This window comes from Ursus maritimus, unplaced genomic scaffold (assembly GCF_017311325.1).
Source record: "Ursus maritimus isolate PB19 unplaced genomic scaffold, ASM1731132v1 scaffold_15, whole genome shotgun sequence".
NCBI lineage: Eukaryota > Metazoa > Chordata > Mammalia > Carnivora > Ursidae > Ursus > Ursus maritimus.
Genome location: NW_024423897.1, coordinates 54,335,781 through 54,363,749, shown reverse-complemented (window position 1 = coordinate 54,363,749; position 27,969 = coordinate 54,335,781). Strand labels below are relative to the sequence as shown.

General features: G+C 37.9%; 1 protein-coding gene across 1 annotated transcript in view; it reads right to left on the bottom strand.

Annotated features, from left to right (window-relative positions):
* Nucleotides 1-27,969, bottom strand: part of CTNND2 (catenin delta 2) — a 736,406-nt gene that overhangs the window by 542,944 nt on the left and 165,493 nt on the right. The window contains exon 2 of the mRNA XM_040630544.1: nucleotides 13,839-13,951. Coding sequence (XP_040486478.1) covers nucleotides 13,839-13,951 — 113 coding nt within the window. The remainder of the gene's footprint in view (nucleotides 1-13,838; nucleotides 13,952-27,969) is intronic.

The following is a 27,969-nucleotide window of genomic DNA, read 5'->3' as shown; positions in this document are numbered from 1 at the left end:
TGAAAATTATATCTGTATAACAATAACAATCTCAAAAAACTTCATTTCATAACTAAAGTTCTGTTAATAAATCGGTAACTTTTTGGGCACCTGGGTGGCTCAGTCGGTTAAGTGGCCGACTCTTGATTTCAGCTCAGGCCATGATCTCAGGGTTCTGGGATCAAGCCCTGTGTTGGGCTCCCCACTCAACGGGTAGTCTACTCTGGAACTCCCCCCCGGCCCCTCCCTCCGCTCACACATGCTCATTCTCTCTGTACCAAATAAATGAATAAATCTGTAAAAAAATAAAATAAATGATAACTATTTGAAAATAGGCCATCAGTCCATTTTAACAGAATACTTCCATTTGGAAGTATCTTATCATTGTGCTCAATTAGCATCTCAGAGTTTTATTTAGTTTTTTTTTTTTTTTTATTAACTTTTCTCACTGAAAATGAAAGAATTCTCCCTGGGAATAATAATCCAAGTTAAAACTTCTGTGAAAAATGACGAATCAAATCCCTTGACAGAAACACTACCAGTTCCTTTATATCTTATTTCTTAAAATTCCCTTTTTTGAAGTTTTTAATATTTATTTAAAAACTTTAAAATATTCTATGGAGCTTTATTTCTCCATTAGTTTATTATTCCTTTGTTCTGACTCTGTGAATTGCCACGAAACGAAGTTCTGATTAATTTTCTCCCTCTGGAATGCTATTTCATTATCCAAATATAATAAGGGTTTGAAATGGTCAGGCCTAAGCTTCAAATACACCTCTGCATCCCCCACCCCAAAGAGTAATTTAAATAGAATCGAGCAAACTTAATTCTCTCTCTTGAATATGGATCTTGCATTTGCTGTGCTATCCTAGTGTTAAATGGTCGATCGCGCACATAAAGGCGAGTTTGATACACATTTTGTTACAGACACTAAGGAGAGCAATTTTAACCAGGCATGATCTGGTTATTCTCCCTCCCAAGTAAAGTTACATCCTTCAGGCAGTATGAAGACGGGAGGCTATCCGACAACAGGCAATTTGCTCTCCTCATCCAGGGCTATACTCTTAGTGTCTATTACATTGTGTGACATACATTAGGTCCACAATTTATGTGTAATGAATGGAAGGATGGATGAATGGATGGATGGAATGAGATCGTGAGCTCCATTCTTTCATAACAGACAACTTCACAAATTCATGTCCCTATACAGTTGTCCTTATTTTGTTGACTCTAGCAGCCTACCCACATGGCCATGGGCAATTCTTCTCTGAATTAGCAACCAGACAGACAGATTTCAGCTTTCAGACACATGTCTCAGAGGGACACCATTAGCTTCCACAATCCCTTAAAGACCCTCAATGCTTTAATAAAATGCTAACAATTCCAGTGTTTAGGTAACATCAAGGATTTTTTCTATTCTCACCTTCATCTCTTCTTGTACCAGGTTACAAAGGTATTAAGCAAAGTTCATAAATAGTAGAACACAGGTGCTCAAAATTACAGTGACCTTGAGCAACTGTCCACCTGAGGGCAAATACAGTCTCCAATGGTGATGAGGCTACGTCCTGAGCAGTGTGATATCTCAGTGCATTATGGTCATATTATCACATACATATCACTCGCACATTAATGTAAGAACATCACTTTACCGTGGTGTTCCCTGGCAGAGACTGACAATTGTTAGAATACTGTTTGCAGTGAATTTGGTATCATCATAATCGCCCCCTAAATAAACGAAAAAGAAGAGAAGGTATAAACAAATAACATTTCTCTATAAAAACGAGGACATTTCTTATTTGTGTATGTGACAAGTGAGTCGTAACTGCAATACTTATGTAAATTAATAAATTAATAAGAAGAGAACGAGCCCTCACATATTGAATACTCGTTCAGTGACAAACACTACACTATTTGCTTTAAACACATTTTCATATTTAATCCTTACTACAAACTTCTAAGTATTATTCTCCCCGGTTTACATATAGAGACATGGAGTGTCTAGAGGACATTTCCAATGTCACACAGGTCGCTATAGACAGAGCTGAGATCCAAATCCAAACCTTACTGGTTCCAAACTCCATGGCGTGAACCACCACCCTAGGCCACCTGCTTCAATGAGAGCTTCAATGTTTATTGGGCATTTACGATATGACAGGAACACATGGGTTTCAAAAGACAGAATGAAACTCTTTACCGTAAATGAAGAGTGTCAAAAATGACAGAGTCTCAACAGGTGGGTCCCATCACTCACACATTAGAGAGAAAAGGTTAATTGCTAAATGTTGAGTAAAGATGGCAGTCAATTCCTTAGACAGATCTTTTCAATAAAATCTTGCTGAGAGTTACATTCTCAAATAAGTGCATAAGACTAAGCCACAATGTGTAACAATTTTTAAACTTCCTCAGCTCTTGAGGTACTAACCACACAGATGTTTGAGAAGACTGGGCTTATGAAAGCAGCTTTACTGTCAACAAATAGGCAACATCTTTGCTGCCTACTGCTAACACAGCAATCTCTTAAATTTAAAATTCTATGATAGTTTCTCCTGGATAAAGGGGAATTAGAATACATTCACAGTCCATGAAATAAAAAAATCAAAGAATCCTTGTTGAAAATGGGCAGTGCTCGCAATAGAAGCTAAGCTCAGCATTGGTTTAGCCTACCAAATGTTTACATTTAAAAAAAAATAAATAACAATTTCACAATTCTATTCTGTCTCCTTTGACAACACAAGTGAGTCCCCAGACCCTCCCAACTCTGACATTGCTATATGTGCTCATGACCTTGGATTAAGTTTTGTGACTTATCTCCCGGACAAGTCATCTCTAACTCGTGCTGCTATCGTCAGCCTCCACAGGCTTCAAACCGTTCTCCATGCAGCTGGCAGAACCAAAGATGATGCGATCACTTCCTTGGACAAAGCTGTCTTCCATGCTGACAACTCAACCTATAGTCTCTACCCTGACCTATACGACCACTCACAGAATGGTCATTCAGTCTGGCACCCTCATCCAACACCCATCTAGGCCATGACCTCACTACTCCAACCACACGGATTCCAAGTTCACACTCCTGACTTTCTGATGTTGCACTTCACCTCCGACCAGTGCCTTTACCTGATTTTATTTCCAGACACCATTCCACATTCTTCCTACACTGTAAAACTATCCCCACTGCTACCTCCGGTTCTCGTCACAGCACCAACATATCTTATCACGTTTCACCTGCTTATATGCCTTTGTATTTGAGAGTAAACCCCTGGAGGCCAAGAGCCTTGTCTTACTCATATTTGAAGCACAAGGAGCACTTACTAACTTGTTAGGCCCTTAGAATTACCTCATAAGTACTTTTTTCCATGGGACCAATGATTATTTTTAAAAGGCCCACTCCCCATGCCCTCTCAGTGTGAGACACTCTGTTCTAATTCCATAGTTTCACCCCAGGTTTTAGCCAAACTAGAAAACATCGAGAGCATCTGAGGCAGTTTATACATTATATACGGACACATTTCTTTTAGACTGTGCTTTCCCAAATATAAAATCAATGCCTTGGCCTAACTGGAAATTCTTATAATGAAAAAACTATTTAGATGAACATACAGACATCTATCTGCCTTCCTCTGAAGCACCAAGTCTATCTGGTAACATCTTGCTATCCTCATTACTTAATTAGATTTGTTATCCAATTTCACATAATGTTACCATCTTAAAATAGTCCGATGTGACTCACCACCCACAGTGAAAGGTGCCAATGAGATGAAGAGCACAAGAGTGAAGAGGAGGAACAAACTCAATGTTTCCTATTTCACAGGTGAGGAAACGGAGGCCCAGAAAAGCCAAACGACTTTCTCTGAGGCAACTCTTGAGTGTGTTGGTGCCAAGACCATCGATCTCCTCACACACACTACAACTCTTTTCCTGCTATCTCTCCACTGCCTTTCCATCCTAAAAATCTGAACATACAATGTTCATGGTGTGCAGCGAGCTGCTGCCATCCCAGTGATGACCACTGAACTTCCTTCTTCTTAAGTGAATCAAATGTGCATTGTTGTTTTGTCACCTGAAATATCATTGGTTTCCAATCCTCTGAAAAGAGCATAAACCAATATAAATATAAAAAACGTTGGTAAAAGCTCTTGAACACAGCATCTGAGCAAAGGTAGAAGGACACACCAATACCTTCATCAACAGGCCCTCCTACTTCTCATCATATTTACACAACCAGAGAAAGTACTCAGCTTGCACATTTTGGTCAATGCATTCATCTCTCGCTGCTCCCTGTCTGAAAAATATCCATTCAAAGAGTCACTGGCTTCTAGATCTTAATTTATTGAACATTTCCTGTCCCACGTGTAATCACTGCATTATTGCTCTTCATTTTACAGCCAAACAATATCCAAAGTCTCAGCCCCAGCTCCAGCACTAGGTGCAGAGACGTAGTAAGTGCGCCGTGTGAAAGGTTTCTTCCACTCCATCATGTCAATCTCTGTGTGGCTGTCTAGTCTATGAAATGAAGGAGACAAATGTGGTGCTAGCCTGACACATTGCTTTAGCCTATAGTGCGAGGAACATTCTACTAGCTTTGGTAGAAGAATTAGGAAAGAGACTCAACAAAAAAATTTACCTGCTTATTCATCAAGAAGGAAAAATATATAGGATTTGCTAGTAACAATGTGCGAAGTGATGTTGTTTTACTTACATTTCTCATTTACTTACATTTCTCATTAACCTTCGCAAAACTACCGAAAAGCGTTAGCCCCAGTATTGTAGATTTTTAAAAACATGAAATTCAAAGAAATTAGCAAACCTAGGCAGTATCTAAAAACACAATGATGAAATTTAGCTCTAAACTATGAAACTACCAATTTCACCTTTCAGATTCATGAGTTAAAAAAATGCTAAGGATGATAGAAAATACAAAGAATATTCTAGACTAAATTTATAAATAGTTCCAGTTCTATACCAATCAGAATATTAAATTTTAAAATTAATTCTTTTTCCCAAAATATCTTTTACAATGCAAAACCTCTAAATAAAATTTGGTATATTGTTCTTGTTTTTAAAGACTTTATTTATTGAGAGAGAGAAAGAGAGAGAAGGGGAAGGGCAGAGGGAGAGGCAGAAGCAGAGTCTCCACTGAGCAGGGAGCCCAACCCAAGGATCCCAGGACCCCGGAACCCTGGGATCATGACCTAATCCGAAGGCAGATGCTTAACGAACTGAGCCACCCAGGCACTCCTGGGATATTGTTTTTAGATGTAAAATTAATATTCATTTTTTGATATGTCATTTTGGAAAGAAGTCAGGCTTCAAAACTGATTCAAAAGTGTTAAATATGGTAGTTGCTATAAGAAATATAGTAAATAATTATAAATATTATGTACGGAACCGTTTCTATTAAATCCTCAGGATAGCCGGCTATTTGTTATCCCACAGAAATCTAGAAAACCGTGTTTAGTGTGTGCTATAGACTGAATGTTCATGTCCCTCCCAATTTCATGTTATATGTTGAAATCTAATCCTCGCTGTGATGGTATTTGGAGGTGGGGCCTCTGGGATGTGATTAGGTTATGGGGTGGAGCTTTCATGAATGGAATTCATGTCTTTATAAAGGAGGCCTCAGAGAGCCCCCCCACCCCTGCTGCCAAGTGAGGACACAGCACAAAGAAAGCTATGAACCAACAAGCAGGTCCTCATCAGATACCAAATTTGCTAGTGCCCTTGACCTTGGATTTCCCAGCCTCCAGAAGCATGAGAAATAAATTTATGGTGTTTATAAGCTACTCAATCTATAGTATTCTGTTAGAGCAGCCTGAAAGACTAAGACAATATAACTAGCATTTTATAAACATAAATATTAGTATAATTTGTCCATTGGCAATTTGCAAGAGAATGCTAAACAGTCTGGATATAATTAAAAGCAATAATAACATATACGATTAACACTCTTTACCTCATTTGTGTAAGAATGAATCTCAAAAATATATTCAGATGAACGAATTCAAAATAGCTGTAATCACGGGGGTGGGGGTGGGGGGTAGAGAAAAAATAAGCACAAAATCAGTCCAAAATGTTTGTATCCCTAGGATGAAATGGACTGGAGACATTTAGATAGTTATTTACAACATGCATAATTCATAACATAATTTAAGACTGAATAACAGTGAGGTGTATTAACATGTGTACTTGGGGAGTAAAGATACCTGGGTTCAAAAATCAGTGTCTGGTCCTGGCTATTGGATGTTGGGAAAGTGAATTTCCCTCTCTGAATCTCAGTGTTGTTATTTACAAAAAGATATCATAAGACTTACCTCATAGGGTTAACTCAAAGTAAATAGCATCATCTATGTAAATCATTTCCATGCCTGGTCTATAAAAACTGCTCAACAAATACTACCATTAATATTATTAAAGTTATCACTGTTACCATCATCTTCCTGAGATCAGAGTAAAAGCATGAGACTAAGTCAACCCTAACACCATGCATAGAGTACATCAAACCCAAAGGCCCTAGAGTACAGCGTACTATTTTAATGTGAAAACCAGCTAGAATGAATACTGAAATGTGATATTCTGATCTGGTATGGTCAGAATAATATAAACCATTTGATGTGTGTGTGTGTGTGTGTGTGTGTGTGTGTATTTTGGAATATACAGAAATAGAAATCCTTACAGATTAATAAGACTGATGATTTTTCCAAAACAAGAGCAATGAAAATAAGAACAGTAAGAGAAATACTACATATCCTCTCATTCACTTCTTCATTCAGTATCGACTGACCGGTTAGACGTGCTGGCCAAGGCCTTGGCATATCCTCCCAGCCCTTGCCCTTCAGGAATTACTTAGAGGCTAGTGGAGGAACGAGGAAGAACAGCACCTCCTTCTACTTCTCGTGGCTGAGAAGGCTCAGCAAAGTCTCAGTGCAGGTGAGGAGGAGGCAGTAGCTTTAATTCACCTTGTAAATTGTCGTACAGGATCAGGAATTCACAGGACACTGGGGACTGTCTGGAGGTGGCTCAGCATAGTGAACTTGAACTCTAGGCAAGAATGGGAAAGGCTCAGAGGGCTGCCATCTAAGAGAAAAAGAGGGGTAAGTGCTTCCCCGTTAAACCAGCAACAACTGTAAATGTTCTGCCCTTTCTGGAGTAGAGACCTGAGCAGAAATGTGATGGTACTGCATGGAGGTGATTCCTGAGGGCACAGAAAGTGGTCTAGAATATTCTTCTTAATTTATTTGGGGGGGGGAAGAGACTATAATAGGAAATCCTAAAGGAATAATGTTAGCATTAAAAGGCAAGGCTAGGAAATTGGGAAAAAATAGGTTAAGGGGAAAGATGGTAGTACAAGGATTAAGAAAAGTACAGGGTTCACAAAGGAACTTGAGAAAATTGGGAGCATTTTCGAGGTAGATTTCTGCTCTGGAATTTAGTTTGGAAGGAAACAGAAAAATACTTTTTTTTTGTTTTTAAGAAATTACCAATGAAAAAGAAAAACCTCAAAAATATGTCTATAGTCCCTGTATTTTTTTTTCTTTTCATATGAGGAAGACATTCTAAAAAATTAGAAAATACCACTGAAATGCTAATTCTGATTACCAACTCAATAAATTAAATGTCCTGTTCAAATAAATCACCAGACTTTATTGGAGGAGTGGTACTTCGGCCACGTGAGAAATGCTTATTTCCTAGTATGGAAACTAACACAAATGATACTTAATGAAAAAATAAAATTCTAAAAAAAACACTTAAAAGTGATTCAATATTATTATTTCCCCCCCTGCTAGCAAACATGTATTCACCAGTGTTAAGAATCTAGAATCCTATGGCTTTGAGTGATTTTTATGTTGGCCTAAATGACTTCCTTTGGGAATATGTGTATATGTAGAAATATCTACATAATAAAAAAATTCATTTGAAAAACATTTTAAAGTAATTATTTAATTATTTAAGCTATATGATTTCCAAAATGAAATATTTTGGCAAATTTATTCCTTCTTTATCTTAAAACTATAAATGGAACTACTTATTTAAATATCATATCCTGCAGGATAACAAAAAAATGCACATTTTGCTTATAATTATATTCATATATGATTTATTTCCTTAAGAAAGTTCAGGGATCATGCTTTTAAATAAATACATTTCATTCTGACAAAAGGTATGTGACTACTTGACTAATGTTTCTTCACCTCTAACTAATTTAACCAGAAATCAGCATTTTCTCTAAAATAAGCCTGACTTCTTTGTAAGTGTGGACAAGATTTTTAGACTCCATTTATAGAATTGTTGGCATTTCAGCTCACAGGAGTTAGTTAATAAAGAGAATGACCTTTGGTAACATGTACAACATTAATTCCTTTTGCATCTACTCTCCAAAAAATGGCAGGCTTTCGTGAAAACTTGTTTGCAAGAAATTCAAAAGTTCATCTATGGGGAAGAAAGAGCATCTTCTCATATGGAGCAAGCAATTTTTATATGTATGACATTCTGTCTTTTTACATTTACATAACTCCAATCAGAGTCTTGGGTATCTAGATTATGAAAATGGTGAGGCTAACGATGATTGGTTTATTTGGGAGTCCTAATCCACAGTAAATAATGACCCCACATTCAAACACCTCTACTTCTTAGAATCAAAGCCACAGATTATTTTCACAGGTGAATCCAAACGCATACATGTATGCAAAAAAAAATTAAAATAAAATGGGCTATACACATTAAACTTTTGAATGAAATACTGAGAGGCACAGAATAAGACTTATTTTTTCTAAAAACATTCATAATTCAGCTTATTGTAATATACATGTAGCACAACCACTTGAAAGGCCTTGTATATTTTTCAATTACTGTATAACTGATTATCCCCAACTAAGCAGCTTAAAACAATGTCTATTTTTTAGCTAACATTTTTGTAAGTTTTGTAAAATTCAGGTGTGTGGCATGGTTGGGTTCTCTGTTCAGGGTCATACAAGTTTCTGCTGGGCCACTTTCCTTTGCTGAGGTTCTAGGGAGTAATCTGCTTCAAGTTCATTCAAGCTATGAGCTGAATTTGATTCCTTTTGGTTTTAGCACTGAGATCCTCTTCTTGATGCTGTCAGTCAGGGATCATTCTTAGCACCTAGAAGTCATGAGCATTGCCAGTCAAATAGCTCTTCCATCTTTAAAGCCAGGAGTGGAGAATTTCTTACATGTCAAATCTATCTAGCTTTGGATTTTTGACTTACTTTGTTTCTGAGCTCTAGATCATTGTAAATCATCACCACCATCATCATCATCATGGTTTCCGACAGTCAGGTTTCTAAGAGTCCATAACATAGGTCCAACTGTGATTTGAGCTCAAGATCTCCCCCGTCATATTCTTGCTGCCCATGGGAATCAGGAATATGATTAATCATCTATTTTGATGTCTTAAATTTTCAGTAGTACTCAAGAAAATCCCCACACATTCTTCGAGTGAAGGTTAAACATTCTGTGGCAGGGAACTCCTAGAAGGGTCAATACAGTCTCATTCCCAGTGCTTTGATAAGTTCTAATGACCCCCAAATAGGGGACACCTGGGCCAATATGGACTGATCAAGAAGACATTTAGAAGGATGTGAGCCCTCACTGGGTAATTGTTTCCACAGGAGGAGGTGACCAGGTGAAAGAAGGAAGACATTCTAGATAGAAGGGATAACATGGTCAGAGCCCTGATATGGGAAAGACTGGTGTGTTTCTGGAAGTGGGAGAGAGTCCTTCAGGGACATGGTTCTGATCTATGTATTAAGCAGCTCAATCACACCCCACATGAGGGACAGACTTGGGCAGACCGCAGGCAGAAGGATGCGCTAATATGTTGTTACTACAGCCTGTGGAGAATATGGCAAGGGCATAGGTATATGCAAGTCCCTAGACCATGGGACTGAGAAGAGCAATGCATGGCCCCCAGCCTCATAGGGAATGGATGGCTCATAGGGCTGCCAGACCAAGATCACTGACAGGCCGTGACCCGAAGGATGGGCATGAGCCAAGTAATCACAGCTGGCCAGGGGGTGAGAGTAAGCTACTAGCAAAGGGGATCTGATCATGACCCCAAATAAAGGGTATCATCTGTACAAGTAATGTTCCTGACTCAGGTCTGGCTGGTTCTGGGGAATCAGGGAGAAAGGATGGAACCAAACTCTCATGGGAAGAGAGCAGGTTCCAACAGCTAGGAAAGGATTGGGCTGGAAACAGTGAGGAAAGTCAAGACAGGAAGGATATAAGGTACACACATGATGGATCTGTAGTTGCAGTAAGAAGCAGCAATAATTCCTCTGTAGAAGAATAATAACACTTAACTGCTCATTGATCTGAATTCTGGAAGCTTCGGTACCCATGTGGATGGTTAGCAAAGTCTGTGAAGTGTTGGAGAGATCACCATGTTCCTATCTGTAGCTACTTATGCCCTGGCTGCCTAGAAGCAGGAGCTGACGAGCTCTAACAACAGATTAGCTCCAGCCTCCCCTTCTCTAACTTCTCAGTGTTCTCCTACATCCTTCGATTGACTACTATAATGTTGAATGGTACGAATGCATACTAATAAAAGTTTTTCAAAGAGTTTCAACTATCAACGTGATGAGCAGGAAGAAGGTCTTAGGAATCAGATGGAGAATTTCCTATCATCAATAAAAGGCAGGAAAATACCAAACTGTATTTACTAGTCATTTTTACCACTTACATAAAAAGCCTGAAAGATACTTGATTTTGTTTCATTTCCTCTAAGAAATTCTCTTACCCCTCCCTAGTATCCCTAAGAAGTAGGAAACAACATCTAAATTATCAAAGACTTCTTTACCTGTTCTCCTTTTTCAAACAAATTGTTTATATTCTATTTTTAAATTTAAAAAAAAATATTCTTTTTGATGTGCTAACTAGGTTAGTCTATCGTGCTTAATAAAGACTTGAATTTCCAAAGGAGCTTTTCTGAAGCTGAGCTAACAACTAGGTTATGATAAAAAGGAACAGTGGAAGTTATGTATTAGACTTTCCCCCAGTGAATTGTCAGTAAATATTCAAGTGCAGATTCATACATTAGAGATTTCCAATATACAAAATAATCAGGCTTAACGAAAACTGACATTACATAGCTATCTGGCAAGGAGAAATAATTAGGTAGTGTCATCTGCACTTAACACTACCATTTAATACATTTTTTACACAGGATTATTGATTGTGTATCATGGGCTTAGAGCCAGGGATACAGGATATAGTATAAAGTATCAAAAGTTGTCAGGGGATAATTTTTCTGTCTACTTCGGTATTTCAACAGGTGTTCCATTCAAGCTACCTTGGACCTAAGAAAAGAAATCAATTCAATCAAATCAAATGAGGGAGGCAGAAAGTTTTTAGGAATTGGAAATGTAGTCTCATTGATGCAACCTCTGAAACGTTTGTTTGCCTTTCAGGAACAATATGGTCTCTCTGTGGGACTACTTTCTGTCACCACAGATCCCTCCACTGGCTCATAACCCACACAGCCACCATCCCCCACTACCTCCCATCAGATGTCACCGATTTGGGGCCACTTACTTCACATTCTCAAGAGTAAGACTGATTTCTTACAGGTTGGCCACTGAAGGAATCAGATTATCTGTTTCTGATCCAATCAGAAGCTGGGAATTGAGGCACGGGATACAACATGGTCCACTAGACCTGTGCCTATCTGGGGCTGGTGGGGGGATGAAATGAAATAAAAGATGTCCAGTATGCAAAAATATCACATAGAAAGGCAGAAATACGAATTGAAAAGGTAATCTGACCAATAGTGAATCAATGAGTTTCAAACTAAAACAGATGTCAATTCAGTGGTGTGTATGGACCTGGGAACCTGACAGTCTTAGCTTCTCAGGAAGTAGAAAAAAAGACCCACCTTTAACGAAAAGCTCTTCAAATAAAAAAAAGATTCGGGGGGGGGGAAAGATGTATAATCTGTGCCTTGGAGTACAAAAGAATTCAAGACACGATTTGCACAGTTTTTGTTCCAAAATGTAGCTGCAATTTGGTTATTACAAATTATTAATACTTTTTCTTCAAAAAAAAATGTATGTTCAATTAGCCAACATATAGTGAGGGAGGGCACTTGTGATGAGCACTGGGTGTTATATGTAAGTGATGAATCACTGAATTCTACTCCTGAAGGCAGTATTCCACTATATGTTAACTAACTAGAATTTAAATAAAAATTTGAAGAAGGAAAAAAAAAAGATCTTCAAATATGTACAACCACATATACTGTATCAAATACACGTTTATAAACATTATTTTTCTTCTTACCTTAGTCTCACCATCTTCAACCACTCAACCTTCTGAAAACAATTTCAAGTAAACACAATTCACTTTTCTTTTTGGGTCCATTCTGCTTTGGTTAATTTGGGTGTTTGGCAAGTCTGTTTGAGGAATCACAATGTACCTATTTGCAGCTACTTATAACCTAGGTACTTTGATGCAGAGGTGGCTATGCTCCCACAGGCCCAAGATAATGTTTTGCAATAGAAAATGATATTCCATCCAAGTAAACTAGTCTAACAAGAGTACAATGATATCCATGTAGATTTACCATTGTTAAACAACAACAAAAAAGAACAATGTTAAAAGACTGATAGCAAATGACTCGAACAGGAAACATTCTGACTACAAATGTACTCTTACAAGGATAAAATATTTTAGAGCAATAGAAACAAGGACGTTTTAATTCTTTTGTCACAGCAGGTGGCTAAGAGATCACCAGACTCACGCTCCTATCTGAGCAGAGTGGCTGTAGGCACCAGGAGGAGGAATCCTGCCCAACTTCCCTCTATGAGAGGCCACGAGATTGGTTTTCACCAATGGATTGTGGGCAGTGATGCAATTGACAATGCAATTGACAATGAGGTCATAGGGGATGGCAGACTCTCAAGAGAGAACGCTGGGTCCTTTAAATTGTAGGAAAGCAGAGAAGCAGCCCCCTGACTAGCACCCACTGCCTCTACCTGTTGCATGAATGAGACACAAGCAGCTCTGTATTAAGTCACTATAATGTTGGTGTGGACTTGCCACAGGAATTGTTTCCTTAATGAAGACACCTCCCTAAAAATGCAGAATCTCAAAAACACATTGTAGCACAAGGTAACAGGAAAGTACAGTGCATTACTGAGAGATGAAAGCTGTCTTATAGAACTTTGTTTCTTTCACACACACACACATCACATACTCATATTCATACACACACACACATACACACACATATTTTTAAACATGAAAACATGGCCCTACGGTGGATAATTTATTTCATGGTCAAGTGACTATGTTTTGTTTTTAAACATTTCAGAACCTCACACGAACCCCTAATTGAACAATTATTCTACCTATGAATTTGAAATATTTTTACACAGGAGCATTGCATGTGTGGTTGATATCTGAGGTGCGATTTTGCAACTTAGCATCACATGTTAGCAAACAATAGAGGCTACACTGAAATGTTCTCTCACTTCAGGAACCGGCCACTCTGGATCAGTAAAAAACAAAAAAAAACAAAAAACAAAACAAAACAAAAACCAAACTGAGAGACTGCGATATGTCATCTCCTGATTTCCAGAGAGTTGACTCAATGCAAAGCCTTCCTTTGTGTAAAATTATGCATAATTTGCATTCGGGGCGGTGCTAATTTTGTAAAAAGTACAAATCAGGCCATTTCGGACACCTTTGGAACATCTTAAATCAGATTGGTTACAATTCCCTTCCAACGTCTCACTGAATGGTCCAATTCCCCTGCCAGGTTTGTAAGGAGAAGATAAACACCGCAGTTTACTTTCCCCGGCAGCTCCAAGCACAGAAGTGTAAGGAGGCATTCTGCCCGGTACCTGATGCTGCTCATACTGCCCGTCTCCGATCCAAGCTTGCATCGCTCCAGTTGGCTGGCGACGATCTGGCGTTCTGCCTCCAGCTCTCGGGTCAGTCTCTCAAACTGTAATTCCTGAAATAAAGCCACCAAAAAGATTAATTCTATCATCTATTTGCAAAGTGGAATTCATATCAAAATGACATGATGGTCAAGGGGAAAAAATGAGATTTGCCAAGATGTCAGATGTGCAAAGCAGGGGATGTCGTTGTGAAATCAAAGAAGGATTTGCGGTTCAGACAGACCTGAGTTTGTATCATAGTCCTGGGGCCCACTGGATGCAGGGCCTGCGATAAGTTATTTGATCTTTCTAAATATCAGCTTCATCATCTGTAAAATGGGTTGACAATACTTTTTTCCTAGAGTTGGGGTGAGGATTCAATGAGACACTGACCATGACAAATGAGCCTGAGCTATTGTTTGACAGATAGCCAGCACCCAACAGCTATTAATTCTCCTGCCATTAAAATTTTAACAGTCAGGAAATGTTAAAAGAAAGCGTTTTTCTATCATTTGGAGTACTGTGTTTATTCCCTATTGGCCTTCTAGCTGCTTCTCTGTACTAATTCGACCCTAATATTACTTATTACATATTGTAGACTGAAGAGAAATCATGCTTAAACTTATACTTCTGTAGGCTTTAAATTCCAGCCAAATGAGAATGATACTGATCCTTTATAGCCTAATTACTAAGTGAATATCCTTTGAGATATTTGCTGTATCGCCTTAAAAAAAAAAAAAAGAAGCCCCAATTAAACCAATGAAGAATGCTTCTACAAATCTGCCTGAAATCCACGGTTAAAGGATCAACTTTAATGAAAAATAACTCAATCAGTATGTCAAGTATCTTAGCTGTTCCAATTATAGGACGTTTGTACCACATTTTAATCTTTCGGTTTTATTTTCCCATGCACTTAAGTTTTTTAATAAATGTAATTATAGCAAAGCATGTATTTGAACTAAAAAGTTCAGAAGAAGTTCTTACAACATAATCAAATTACATTTGATTTCTTTAAAAAAATAAATTATCTGCACAGTTAGGTTTGGGGTATGGGAAAACAAAATGCTGGAAAATACTGAAAATACAGGTCAGTGTGGGAGAATGAAAACTCCCAACATTGCAGAGATTTGTCTTCCCAGGAAAGAGGAGTTTATTGTATTTGCTACCCTGAGACACTCTTGGGTGATACCTTTAAAAAGTAGGATCTGGTATGTCTTCCACATATATTAAAAATCCCCTTGCTCTCTTCCACAAGAGCAGATTTCTTTTCTGTTAACAGTATTTTGAGGAATTAAGTAAGAAACACATTTCAAGGGGCACCTGGGTGGCTCAGTCAGTTAAGCATCTGCCTTCAGCTCAGGTCATGATCCCAGGGTCCCAGGACGGAGCCCCTCTTCAGGCTCTCTGCTCAGCGGGGAGTCTGCTTCTCCCTCTCCCTCTGCTCCTCCCCCCACTCGTGCTCCCTCTCTCCCTCTCTAATAAAAAAATAAAATATTAAAAAAAGGAAACATGCTACAAATGAGAGCTCAACTGTTTCCTTTAAAGTGCTAAAACTAAGGAAGCATGTTATGGGAGTTCACATCTTTATTCTTACATATTCTGAAGGACAGCAAAGATTATCTGTAAGGAACAAGTACCAAGACCTCTGCCAGAACGCATGTTGTACACCTAACCTCTGCTTCTTCTCCCAGAACGTTCTACTGCCTTTTGGGGGGGGGCAGTTCTTTCCACAAAACTATGCAAGTTCTAGAAGATTTTCATTTCCAGGCTTTATAATATCATTTATCTCGAATCTGTCATAACAGAAAACCAAGCTATCCACCTTTGGATTGGTATCACCTTAAAAACATAATCTTTAAAGATCATAGAGAATTCCTCATAGGTAGACGGAAATTCATTACGTGTAGTACCTAAAGTATTTTCACTAGTCGCATATATGCACCTGTTATAAGTAGCACAATTTGTGCCTGTTATTTGTGCAATACGGTGAGACAGTGCACAATCTGGGTCACGAATCACAGACCTTAAGCTTCTGCGAGGACAGACACTGCCCTTGAGTGTGCCTGTGTAAGGCGGTGGCCTCACTGCATGTTTCCTCCACATCCGAGTTATGGAGGGAGGTGCCAGGAGATTCTTTCTCATGCAAGCTGCCTTCCAAAAACAGTCTCAATTTTCATGCTCCTCATCACCTTGTGTAGATCTCTATTTGCATCTGGCATCATTCTTCTGTCTGAGAGACTCCCTCTAATGTTTCTTGGAATGTGGTTTCTTTTGGTGATGAATTCTCTCAGCTTTACATACCTCACAACACTTTATTTTGCCCTCATTTTTGCAAGACATTTTGCATTTGTTTCTGACAAAAAACTATGGTACTTACGTGTTTGTTTCTTTGTCTACACAGTGTCTTTTTTCTCTGCCTCCTTTTAAGATTTTCTGTTTAACACTGGCACTGCACAACTTGATTATAAAGTTCCTTGCTGTACTTTTACTCATGTTTCTTATGCTTGGGGTTCACTGGGCTTCCTGGATCTGTGGATTTAGTTTCCATCAAATCTGGAAAGCTTTTAGTCATTAATTGCTTGAATCGTTTCCCCACTAACTCCCCTCTGTCCGTGACTATAATTACATATATATTAGGCCACTTGGAATAGCCCCACAGCTCATGGATTCTTTTCCCATTTTTAAGATTCTTTTTTTCTCCCTCTGTGTTTCATTTTGAATAGTGTCCACTGGTGTCGAGTTAATCTTTTCCTCTGCAATGTCTAATCCACCATTAATCTTGTTGAGTATGTTTTTATCTCAGACATTGATGAATCAAACATCTCTAGAAGTTACACCTAGTGTCTCCAACTTCATGAACACAGGGAATACACATTTAAAAAAAAAAAAACAAAACTGTTTTAATGTCCTGATTAGCTAATGCTAGCATCTGGGTCAGTTTCAACCGACTGACTTTTCCCCTCCGTATGGGCCCTATTTCTGCTCCTCCTCATGTATGGTGATCCTTGGTTGAACATAAAACATTTTGAATTTTACCTTATTGTGCTCTTATTATTCTTATTATTCTCTTCATATTCCTACAGATATCTTAAGCTCTGTTCCAGGGCACAGTTACTTGGATGCAATCTGATATACTTGAGTCTTGCATTTCAGATTTGATAGTGGAGACAGAACAGCATTTAGCCCAGGGCTAATTACTCTACTTTACCTAGGTAGATCCTTCTAAGTACTCAATGACCAATGGACTCTGGGTTTCCCAGTTTGGCTGGTAGGTTTGGGCACCTGTTTCTGTCCCCTGGTTGGTACTATTTCCTTCCATTCTTTCAAATGGTTCTTTCCCTGCCCCCTGGTGGTTTCCTTACAAACCACAGGCTGTTCAGGTCTCAGTTGAAGAGCTCAAGTGGATCCTCGTAGATCTCCAGGGTTCTCCTTCTGAGCAGTGATCACCCTTCTTCTATTTTGCCCCACAAATTCTAGTCCCTTTTACCTCCCTGGACTGTCAGTGCTGGTCTCCCCAGTGCAGGGAGTCCCCTGGACTCTGCGGGTCCCCTTTTCTACACTGTTGTAGCTGGGGAAATTGTAGGCTCACCTTATTTGCTTTGTGTCTCTTAGGAACCACCTTTCTTTACTGCTTAAAGCTCAGAATCTTGAAAGCCGTATTTCATATTGTCTGTATGTGTTGTTGTTTCAGATGGGAAGGTATTGCTAGGCTCTGTTCCTCTATCTTAGCTGAAAGCTGGAAGGTTTTTAAGAATTAACAATTTTCCTCTGTGCTTGATGTGTAAAAGCATACTTTCTGCCATATTTAAAACTCATATTAAATGAACTATTAACCAGGCAAATACTTAAGCTTTTACATGTTCTCTTCAATGTTGTTCACTGTTATAGGATTAAAAACAAATGGCTATCTTTGGGTGACTTGTTTGTTTTATTTACATGATGACTTTTCAACTGAACTGACATTTTCTTTATTAAGAAAATGGGTATCAATATGTTGCCTTTTTAAAATGTCCATTCAATAAATGTTTACTTTGTCATCGTGTATATGATCCAAGAAAGTAATTAGTGAATTTCCCCCTGTGCTTTGCTAAGGAATACATAGTAAATGTCAAGGTCCTCAAGGAGCAAGGAAGTTTCTCTTCTTCATCTAAAATCCTATGTTTTATTAATATAACAACATAAAACCTAAAAATAAAATTGGAAACAATTTTTTATTGAGTACTCACTATTGCATGCATAATTTCTAGGACCATATATAAGGCAGAAATTTTTCCTGCTGTGTTGCCAATGTATCTAGTATCTAGAGCAGTCCTGACACATAGTAGGTGCTCAATAAATATCTGTTAAATATATGTGTCTGCACAGAGCTAAGTGCTGTACATGCATTGCCCTGTGTATACATCATAACACTGCTATTTCCTAAGTTCTGTTGGTTTTTTTTTTTTTCTTCCTTACCTAACGAAAATATTAAGATGAAAGGCTTAGCCTTGGCCAAGAAAGAAATTCTTCCTTCAAGAGCAACAAAGAGAATGAGACAAAGGATGTTGTTTAGGAGATCTGGACAGAGAGAAGGGGTAACATTAAAGAAGCTAATGAATATTGGATGGACTAAATCTTCCTTGTATATTCAATTCTTTTGTTTTAGAGGCCATAGCAGTCCATTAACAAAGAGGGCATGTGATGCCAATATAAACTATGAATTTCATTCATATTCGTGTTAAGACTTGTTATTTAAATAATTTTTATTTCTTCAAACTTTAGAGACCAAGTTCTGAAATGTCTTCTGCTTTTTGTTCACATTACAGTCATTTTCTACTTTACTCCAACTCAAGGGCCTAAAAGCTCATGGGGAAGCTGATCTCGTCATAGCATATCACTAGGGTTGAGAACTCTCAGGACCGGAGCTGGGCCTAGTGTGGTTTTTATGCCTGGAATTAGAAACTGACCTTAGAATTGGGAGCTAGAAGAGCTGCAACTGTTCTCAAACTCAGAGACGCGTATATGGCCTAACAGCATCCACAGAACCATCTAGGGCATCATCACAACAACGAATGAGCTTCCACTCCACTGGGGCTACTTAAACTGTGGTGCAGGTGGAAAGACGACATTCTCCAGTTCTAACTCAGTCTGACATTTGGAGGGATGACAGACCTCTCAGGATTGAATAATTCCCTGGGTTTCTTAGAGACTTTGAGGTAGAAGAATATTCATGAGAGAAATGTTGCTAATAAGGCCAAGTGGGGTACTCAAGAAATCAACTGGAAAAATAAAACTATGTGGATATATTTAGTGAAATTTGTAGACTGGTTGAAAGTGAATATATGTTATTAAATTAATTCAGTGAAGGAGAGACTTTAATGAAAGATAAGAAGAGTGAAGAAATGGGTGCCTGGGTGGCGCAGCTGGTTGAGTGTCTGACTCTTGGTTTCAGCTCAAGTCATGATTTTGGAGTCATGAGATCGAGTCCCGTGTCCGGCTCTGCACTCAGTGTGGAGTCTGCTTGAGACTCTTTCCCCCTCTCTCTGCTGTTCCCCCACTGCATGTGTGTTCTCTCTTTCAAATAAATAAATAAATCTTAAAAAAAAAAGAGTAAAGAAGATCTTTGAAGGTTTTGGATTTGGAGTGTAGAAGGAACAAAAGAAGCCTAAATAAATAAATAAATAAATAAATAAATAAATAAATAAAAGAATAAATAAAAGAATAATGTGGGGACAAAGACCACTAGCATGGTGTTCTCCTGGGCAGTTTCAGTGCAGAAGTGGTGATGTAAATCAGGATCTAAAAAGTGATGGCACCAAAAGTACAGGAAACAAAAGCAAAAATAGACAAGCAGGACTACATCACACTGAAAAGCTTCCATTCCTTCTAGCAGAGGAAAAAGCCAACTGAGTGAAAAGGCAACCTATAGAATGGGAGAAAATATTTAAAGGTGTTAATTTCCAAAATACATAGGGATCTCATACAACTCAGTAGAAAAAAAAAAATGGACAAAGTACTTGAATTGACATTTCTCCAAGGAGGATATATAAATGGCCAATAGGTATACAAAAAGGTACTCAATATCACTAATCAAGGAAATACACATCAAAACCATAATGAGATATCACCTCACACGTGTTAGAATGGCTATTCTCAAAGAAGACAAAAGGTAAGTATTGGCAAGGATGTAGAGAAATCAAATGCCTGTATGCTGTGGGTATGAATGTAAATTGCTGCAGCCACTATGTAAAACAGTATGGAGGTTCTTCAAAATATTAAAAATAGAATTACCATATGATCTAGGAATCCCACTCCTGGGTATATATCCAGAAGAACTAAAATCAGGATCTAGAAGAGGTATCTGCACTCACGTTCACCGCAGCACTATTTTTTTTTTTTTTAAGAGGGAGAGGGTGGAGAGGGTGAGGCGGAGGGAGAGGGAAGGAGAGAATCCCAAGCAGGTGCCAGTGTGGAGCCCAATGTGGGACTCGACCTCACAGCCCTGAGATTATGAACTGAGCTGAAATCAAGAGTCAGATACTTATCTGGCTGAGATACCCAGACACCCCTTTTGCAGCAGTATTCACAATAGCCAACACATGCAAACCATTTAAATGTACAACAGACAACTGGATAAAGAAAATATGGCAGATACCTACAAAGAAATATTATTTACCCTTAGAAAAGAAGGAATCTGCACCATTTGCAACAACATGAATCGACCTAGAAGACATTATACTAAGTCAAAGAAGTCAGGTACAGAGGAGAAAAAGCATAGGACTCCATTTATATGAGGTGTGTGCAAGAGTCAAGCAGAAAACAGAATGGTGGTTGCCAGGGGCTAGGGAATGGGGAAAATACGGAGCTGTTGTTCAATGGGTATGAAGTTTCAGTTATACAAGATGAACAAGTTCTAGCGATCTACTGTGCAATATGATGCCTATAGTGTTGTACACTTAAAAATTTGTTAAGATGGTATATCCCATATTAAGTGTTCTTATCACCAAAAAAATGAATAAATAAATAAAAGAGACCCAAACTTTTGGAGGCGATGGATATGTTTATCACCTTCATTGTGGTGATGGTTATCATGGGTGTACACATATGTTCAAACCCATCAAACTGTGTCTATTAAATATAGGCAGTTTTTTTAAATATCAATTATGCTTAAGTAAAATTGTACCCAAAAATGTGATTCAGAAACTATCCAGAGAAATTGGGATTTTGTGGGAATTAACAATAGGGTGTGGATTAAAGAAGACATCCTTTGGTAAAGGAAGTTTGAAGAAAAAGCAAAGTAGTGTTAGAGAACCTAAATCTCCCCACTCTGTAGAAATTATTTTGTTTTAGAGATAAAGTCTTATAACAGTAGCAGATATATGATACCAAAGCTTATTAAAATTTACCAAGAGCCAGATCTAAAGGATATTCACTCTTAGAATAGCACATCGTTGAGTCACATAACACACTAGGATTATAAGAAAAATTATCATATAGTTTTATAACTTTTTCCTAAAGAGCCTAAATTAATAATTAATAATTAATTCAGCTTAATTAAATGTAGTTTATTAAATATTTTTAAAAGGATAAAAGCATATAAAGACTCTCAAGGGGGCTTAGCTAACTCAGTGTGAAAACTGAAATCAGAAATCATATACTCAGAGTTTTATCAATTCCATCAATAAATAATTCACTTAACATTGTACCATAGCATCAGTTGGGACTATACAAGCTAGATTTGAGGAAGTAGAAAAGTTTAGACTGAATAGTGAATTTAGTAAATATGGATTTACCATTAATTTTAGTAATATGAGAAGATGGAAGAGATTGGACAGATGTGGAGAACAGAGAAGATGGATAAGTTTCTAGGCAGTGGAAGACATATTCTACAGAGTAGATCTGATTGCTAGAATCCAATGACTAAAGATTCAAAATGATCATACTAGCCACATGAAGTGGGAACATGGACTCAGGACATACCCTGAGACTGTGTAGACTACATAGGCTCAGCCATCAAGACTTCGTTGTCAACCTCTTCTCCTGTAGAGGTAAAAACTAGAGAGGACCAGCACCTACCCAGACACAAAATGGCGGTCCTGAGTAGTCTCAAGTATGTAACAGAAGGGTGGTAGGCATGAAGGTGAGGAGCAGAAACGCGATGGGATTTGAAAGGTCTGATCATGGTAGTGAAGGCTCCAGCATTCTCCTAAATGAGGCCTCAAAGAAGGCCTGCTAGGTCAACCTAGATGAGAACAGAAAACCTATAAATGAGCAACAGGTCCACCTCCCTTTAATGGCCAGCTGCTCCAATCTCCACTTGTCAAGAGTGTATAATGCTATTACTTGTGATGCAATAATAATCCATTTATATTTTTGTTCTTATCCTTTATGTATTTTATTATGATGATCTCTTCAAGGGTTTGCATCCCTCCTAGACTGTGAATTTCTTAAGGAAGGAACTAGGTCCTAAGTCATCATTTTATCTGTGAGCAAAATGTCTGATATACATTGGAACTAGGTAAATGTTGATGAATAAATGACCCAAGATCCTGGTATCAAGCTTCCTGGAATGAAATGGCCAAACCGAATGTCACAAAACAATTTTTCTCTAAGAATGTATTTTATGATCACAAGTGAATGTAAGAAAACTTCCAGAGGACTTCAAAAAAATCAGCAGTTCTGTGAAATGTCTCCATCATAGTGCTATTCTTAGAACTCAGTAGGCTCATCAATTGTAATAAAAATGTGCAATCCTTACTTGAAAGAGCTGTTAAAGGTTTATCTAAGTGATGTTTCTTTCATTTAAATTTTCTTTGTTTTGCTTTTTATCCTTCTAATCAGCTCCTCCCTGATTTTATACATATATAAAATATATTTATTTATGTATTATATATAATTATACATTTTATACATAATAAATATACATAATTATACATATAATATATATTTATGTATTAGATAATGCATAAATATATAAACTATATAAACTAAAAATTATATATAGAAAGAGAATCTAATGGCCACCTATATTTCTAGCTGTATAAGGGAAAATAATTGTCATTTCTGTTTTTAAATCAATATGTACATATACAAATTGAAATGGGTAAAATATCTGCCAAGTTTATTTGAAAAACAGCAGCACTGTTTTTCAAATTTTCTCTTCTTCAGAGGCAAGCACTTTTAACTCCTTTTTCTGATTTGTATATCCATATCTCCGTTAACTCTCTAATATTATTATTTCTTAAGTTTTCAGTTACAGGCATCATCAATTGATTTCCCATTGCAGAAGATGAGGATTTCGCTCCATTTCCGTATCTGCCATCGTGCGTAGACACTTCTCCCATCTCCCCCCGTGTCCCCCATACAGCTAAACTTTGATGTCCAGTAGAACAATATCACAATGTATGTGGTTCATACCATGACTTTTTTAACATCAATATACAACATTTTTTTCCTCTAAATGAATGGCTTTTTTTGGTCACTGTTTTTTATTTGTCTTTTTTTGTCTTTTTTGTCACTGTTGTTTATTTGTTCAGCTGCCTATGTACTTAACATGAATCCAACCAAAAACTTCCCTTGATTGATATAAACTTCTCTCAGTAAATCAAACACAGGAAATAATATATCAGTTCTATCCACTGAAGAAATCTCTTCTGGCACCTTCCAACCTGCTCTAGCCTGGCCCATTTACACAGTTATCATCCTGGACTCTCCCTTCAACTCCATGCTGGGGATTTCCTTTGTCCTTTTCTTATGTGGTTCCCTCTTTCCAGACCTGCTGCTTTCTTCATTTTCCTACTTTATTTCCTTTTCTGGTAGAAAATGCCTTTCCAGAGAGAAAGAGTGGGAGGCAGGTTTTGAGACCTCACATATCTGCTATGTTTTTATTCTACTCTCAAACTTAGTTCTAAGGCTGGTTATAGAAGTATGTAGAAGTAGAGAATTCTAACTAACAAAATAAAAATTGTAAAAAAAAAAAAAAAAAGAAGAAGTAGAGAATTCTAGGTTGGAAATAATTTTCCCTTAGAGTTTTAAGCTTGTGCTTCATTATCTCCTGCCTTCCAGGTGTTGCTGTTGAAAAGTGTGAAACATTCTGAATTTTTATTATTTTTTTGTGTGAAATCTGCTTTCACTTCTCCCCAGAAAAAGTGTACCTTTTCTTGGTCCCTAGCGTTCTAAAATTCTATTGTGATATGTCTTGATCTAAATCTATTTTTAGACATTTTCAGAACCTTTAGTGGGACCTTTCAATACAGAAACTTACATTGTTCAGTTCTAGGCAATTCTATTGAAAAATTTTTCATGCTTTTCTCCTTTTTCAAAAAATTTTTTCTTGTTGCTGTTTTTTTTAAAACTCTTCAGATGTTAAGATCTACATCAGTTGCCTGGGTTTCTTATTTAAATCTATTCCTCTTCCAGTTTCCCATTTCTTTATGTTTTGCTTTTACTTTCTAGAAAGATTCCTCAATTTAATTATATAGGTCTCTAACAAGTGGTTGGTCCATTCATGTTATTATACTTTAAATTTCTAAGACCTACTTTTTCGTTCTCTGAATATTCCTTTTAATTATCATCCAGTATGTATGTTATGTAAAATTGTCTTTTTTTTTCTCTCTCCATGATGTTAATGTTATGTTTTCTTCTCTTTGCATAGTTCCTATTTTATGATGATTTTCAGTTTGTTTTAGAGTCTGTCTTTCATGTTATAGGCTTTTGAACCTATCAAGTTCCCCAGCAAGCTTCTTCTATTTGAGTGGGAGTTCAGAGAGCTGATCAGACTCCAGGTGAATAGAGCTGGTTAGCTGTGCTCTTCTAGGAGAATCACTGGGCATGTCCATGCACAACTCCCATAGAAGGCTCTCTCAAGCTCCAGCTTTGAGTATGAACGTGGTTGCCCCTGTTCTGAAAACTGTGTAGGTGTAGAGGCTGGGGGCAGGGTAAAGGGGAGAGGTTCAAAATTTAGTATGTAAAATTTCACTTACTCCCCCTGCCAACTTTCAGTACCCACTTTAATGCTCTTCCTTATACCCCTGAGTTAAGAGATTCTAATTTCATCACCTCTGGATAATACACTTCTAGTCTTTGCCAGTGTTGGGGGGGGAGCGGTGCAGGGGTCTGGTGGTTGACTAATATTTACACAGATTTGCAAACAATCTCCTGTGTGTATAGCTACATACTTCATGCCCCATATCCCCACTCCTACCAACCTCTGCAAGAGTCCTTATAAAATAGCCTATGCTTTTTTCTTCTCCTACTGCTTACAACTTATTTTCTTAGATATAAGTGATTTACCACACTTTGTCTCTGTACCATATTTTATCAGTTCTAAGACTGATCAGTTCTAAAATTTTTCACATTTTAATGCCTCTGGGTTACTCTCTGTTAAATTGGGATGACTTACATTTGATAGTATGTTATAGTTTAATTAGAAGCACTGTTGCTTTCTTCAATGGTACATGAAGTAATTCCGAGTTGATAGCCATTCAAACATGGTGAAATATAGTTCTTTATTTACCCATTCTCTAAGTTTATGGGGTTATCCTTTTTAAAAAGTCTCATTGCCATTTTGGCGAGGGAGCAGATATTAACGCAGAGTTCAAATTACCTTCTTTACTTGGATGTCAGTTCTTTTTTCTAAAAGAAATTCGAAACCTCAGAGCAAAGGAGTACAAACTAGAATAAGAGTGAACCTAAAATGCCCCTGGCCTTTCTACCTACCATCTGTTGAAGGCCCTAAGCAAGAGTATTGTAAGTTGTACCAATTGGTCCTCCAGCTTTCCCCCAGGCATAACCATATACCACACTTGTTTCTAAGACCTGGTTCTCAGAAGCACCAACACCAACACAATCATTCTAGTTCTATATAAAATGAGAGAAGGGGAGGTCACTGCTCTCTCCTTTCGGGCTCTAGGATGCAGTAATTTCCAGGATGGTATTTTTCTGTCCCCTGGCCAGTTTTCCAGCGTGTAGATGAGTTTTTGCTTCCTAGTATCTCCCGTCTCTGCCTCCATCAAGAATTTGTGCTATCAGATAATCCTAGGTGACCTTTTTTCCACGGCACTTTTAATTCCCATTTCACATGAATGAGTTGACTTCATACCCACAAACTCCTGGCAATGTGAATTTCATCCCATTGAAACATGTTCTGAAGCCAAATCGAAGGGAAGGTGGCACAAATGACAGGGTAATGATAGGAAGCCTACAGCAAAGTGTCCGACAAATCTGGAAAGAACAAAGCCATGATGTCAGGATGGAATGGAACAAATCAATGTCAACTGTACGGCTGTGTAGACCTCACTGATGAGTAGAAAACTATGGCAAAGAGCTGTCCGCGAAAGTTTACAGAACTGACAGATTAGTGTTTTAAACAACCATGGTGTCATTCTGGGTCACCTAGCAAGACAGCAGATGACAGGAATCAGCACCCGAAGCAGAATCATAGGCATCTTTCCAGAACAGTTGCAATAAAATAAAAATATAAAGAAACACCTCTTTCTGACCAACTCCTTCAATCTATAGAATTCTACCGGCTTTGTCTTAACATTTTATTTTACCAAATGCTTTGTTATTCAAATAAAGCATGTTTACTACAGTTTACTTAATTTATCTACATGACAGGGCTCCATGAAATAAAGAAGGTCATAGTTCTTGGTAGTTTAAAATGATGTAAAAATCCACTGGGATTCATAAAAAAATGGGTGATGTATTATACTGGTGACTCTTAACTAGATCATGATAATCTCTAGAATTTTTTTTTTTTTTGAGAGAGAGAGCATGCGCCTGTAAGCAGGGGGAGGAGCAGAGGGAGAGAGAGAATCTTAAGTAGGCTCCACACTCAGCACGGTGCCCAACATGGGGCTCTACCTCATGACCTGAGCCAAAATCAAGAAACAGACACTTAACCAAACAAGTGAGCCACCCAGGAACCCCTAGAATTTTTTAATGTCTGGTACATAACCCAGAGCTACAGAATAAAAATTTGTAAGTAATGGGGCCCTGCCATGTACACTTTGAAAAGTTTCTACTAGTGATTTTTATGCCCATATCTGCTTGGGAATGACCGTTCTATTTATGAGAGTCGCACATAAAAACAGCACTCAATATTTTAAGTATTTACTCTCCATGTATCATACTCTGTTAAGTGCTTTATAAGCATTAATTATTCATTCCTCACACTGATCCAATAAGGCATTTTATTGTCTGAGACACCTCAACCTTAAAGATATTAAGTAGCTTCCCCAAAGATTAGATGGGAGTAGAACTCAAAGGCCAGCTCTAACTGTTCAGAACTCCACTGCCTCAAAAATCTAGGATTATTTGTTCTCACTGTTTTAATGGAGGCTACAAAATCAGGAACAACACAAACTTTCTCAGTGAGGAGTGACTACAGCTTATCATTTTATGCTCTTTTAGTTTTCCTTGCCTTCCTAGAAATAAAATATTGGAATTATTATGTCCAACCATTGGAAGAATTATCCTCATTGTACTGTTCAAGTTAACACTACAACTGAAATATTTCCTTCTAATAATGATCCTTAACTTCTAAAGAGAGCCACTGTGAAACTCAGATATACCCAGTGAGGGCAATGAGGATGGTGAAAAGTTATACTCTAATGTCCTCGCCTATGTTTACACCACAGTGAAGAAAGCAGACTTCCAGTATTTAAAGGGTGAAAGAGGAAGTACCAAAACTCTAGGCTCTGCCAAGATCAATGACTTGCATTCCCTCAAATGGACTTTGCATGTGCTCGCTCTGTGCCCATTGCTCCAAATATCCATTTCCTCCTCCCTACTCTTCCCCTGTACTTAAGTTTAGGAAAAATGGTTTTGCCTTTCAGTTTTATGGTGTTGAATCTCAACACTGATTTATTTCATTACCATCTGTTCTATATGAGTACATTCCTGGCCTCAAGCTCACTCCCAGCACATAACAAGAAATGACCACCACTCTCATAGCACAACAATGCTTTACTGAATTCACTTAATTACATGTTTGCTTTCTCTCTTAGCACATACATGTCTTGATGGCAAGGGCCATTCCTTCACATCATCACCTTCCTGGTGATGGATGGATGGATGGATGGATGGATGGATGGATGACTTAATGTATGAC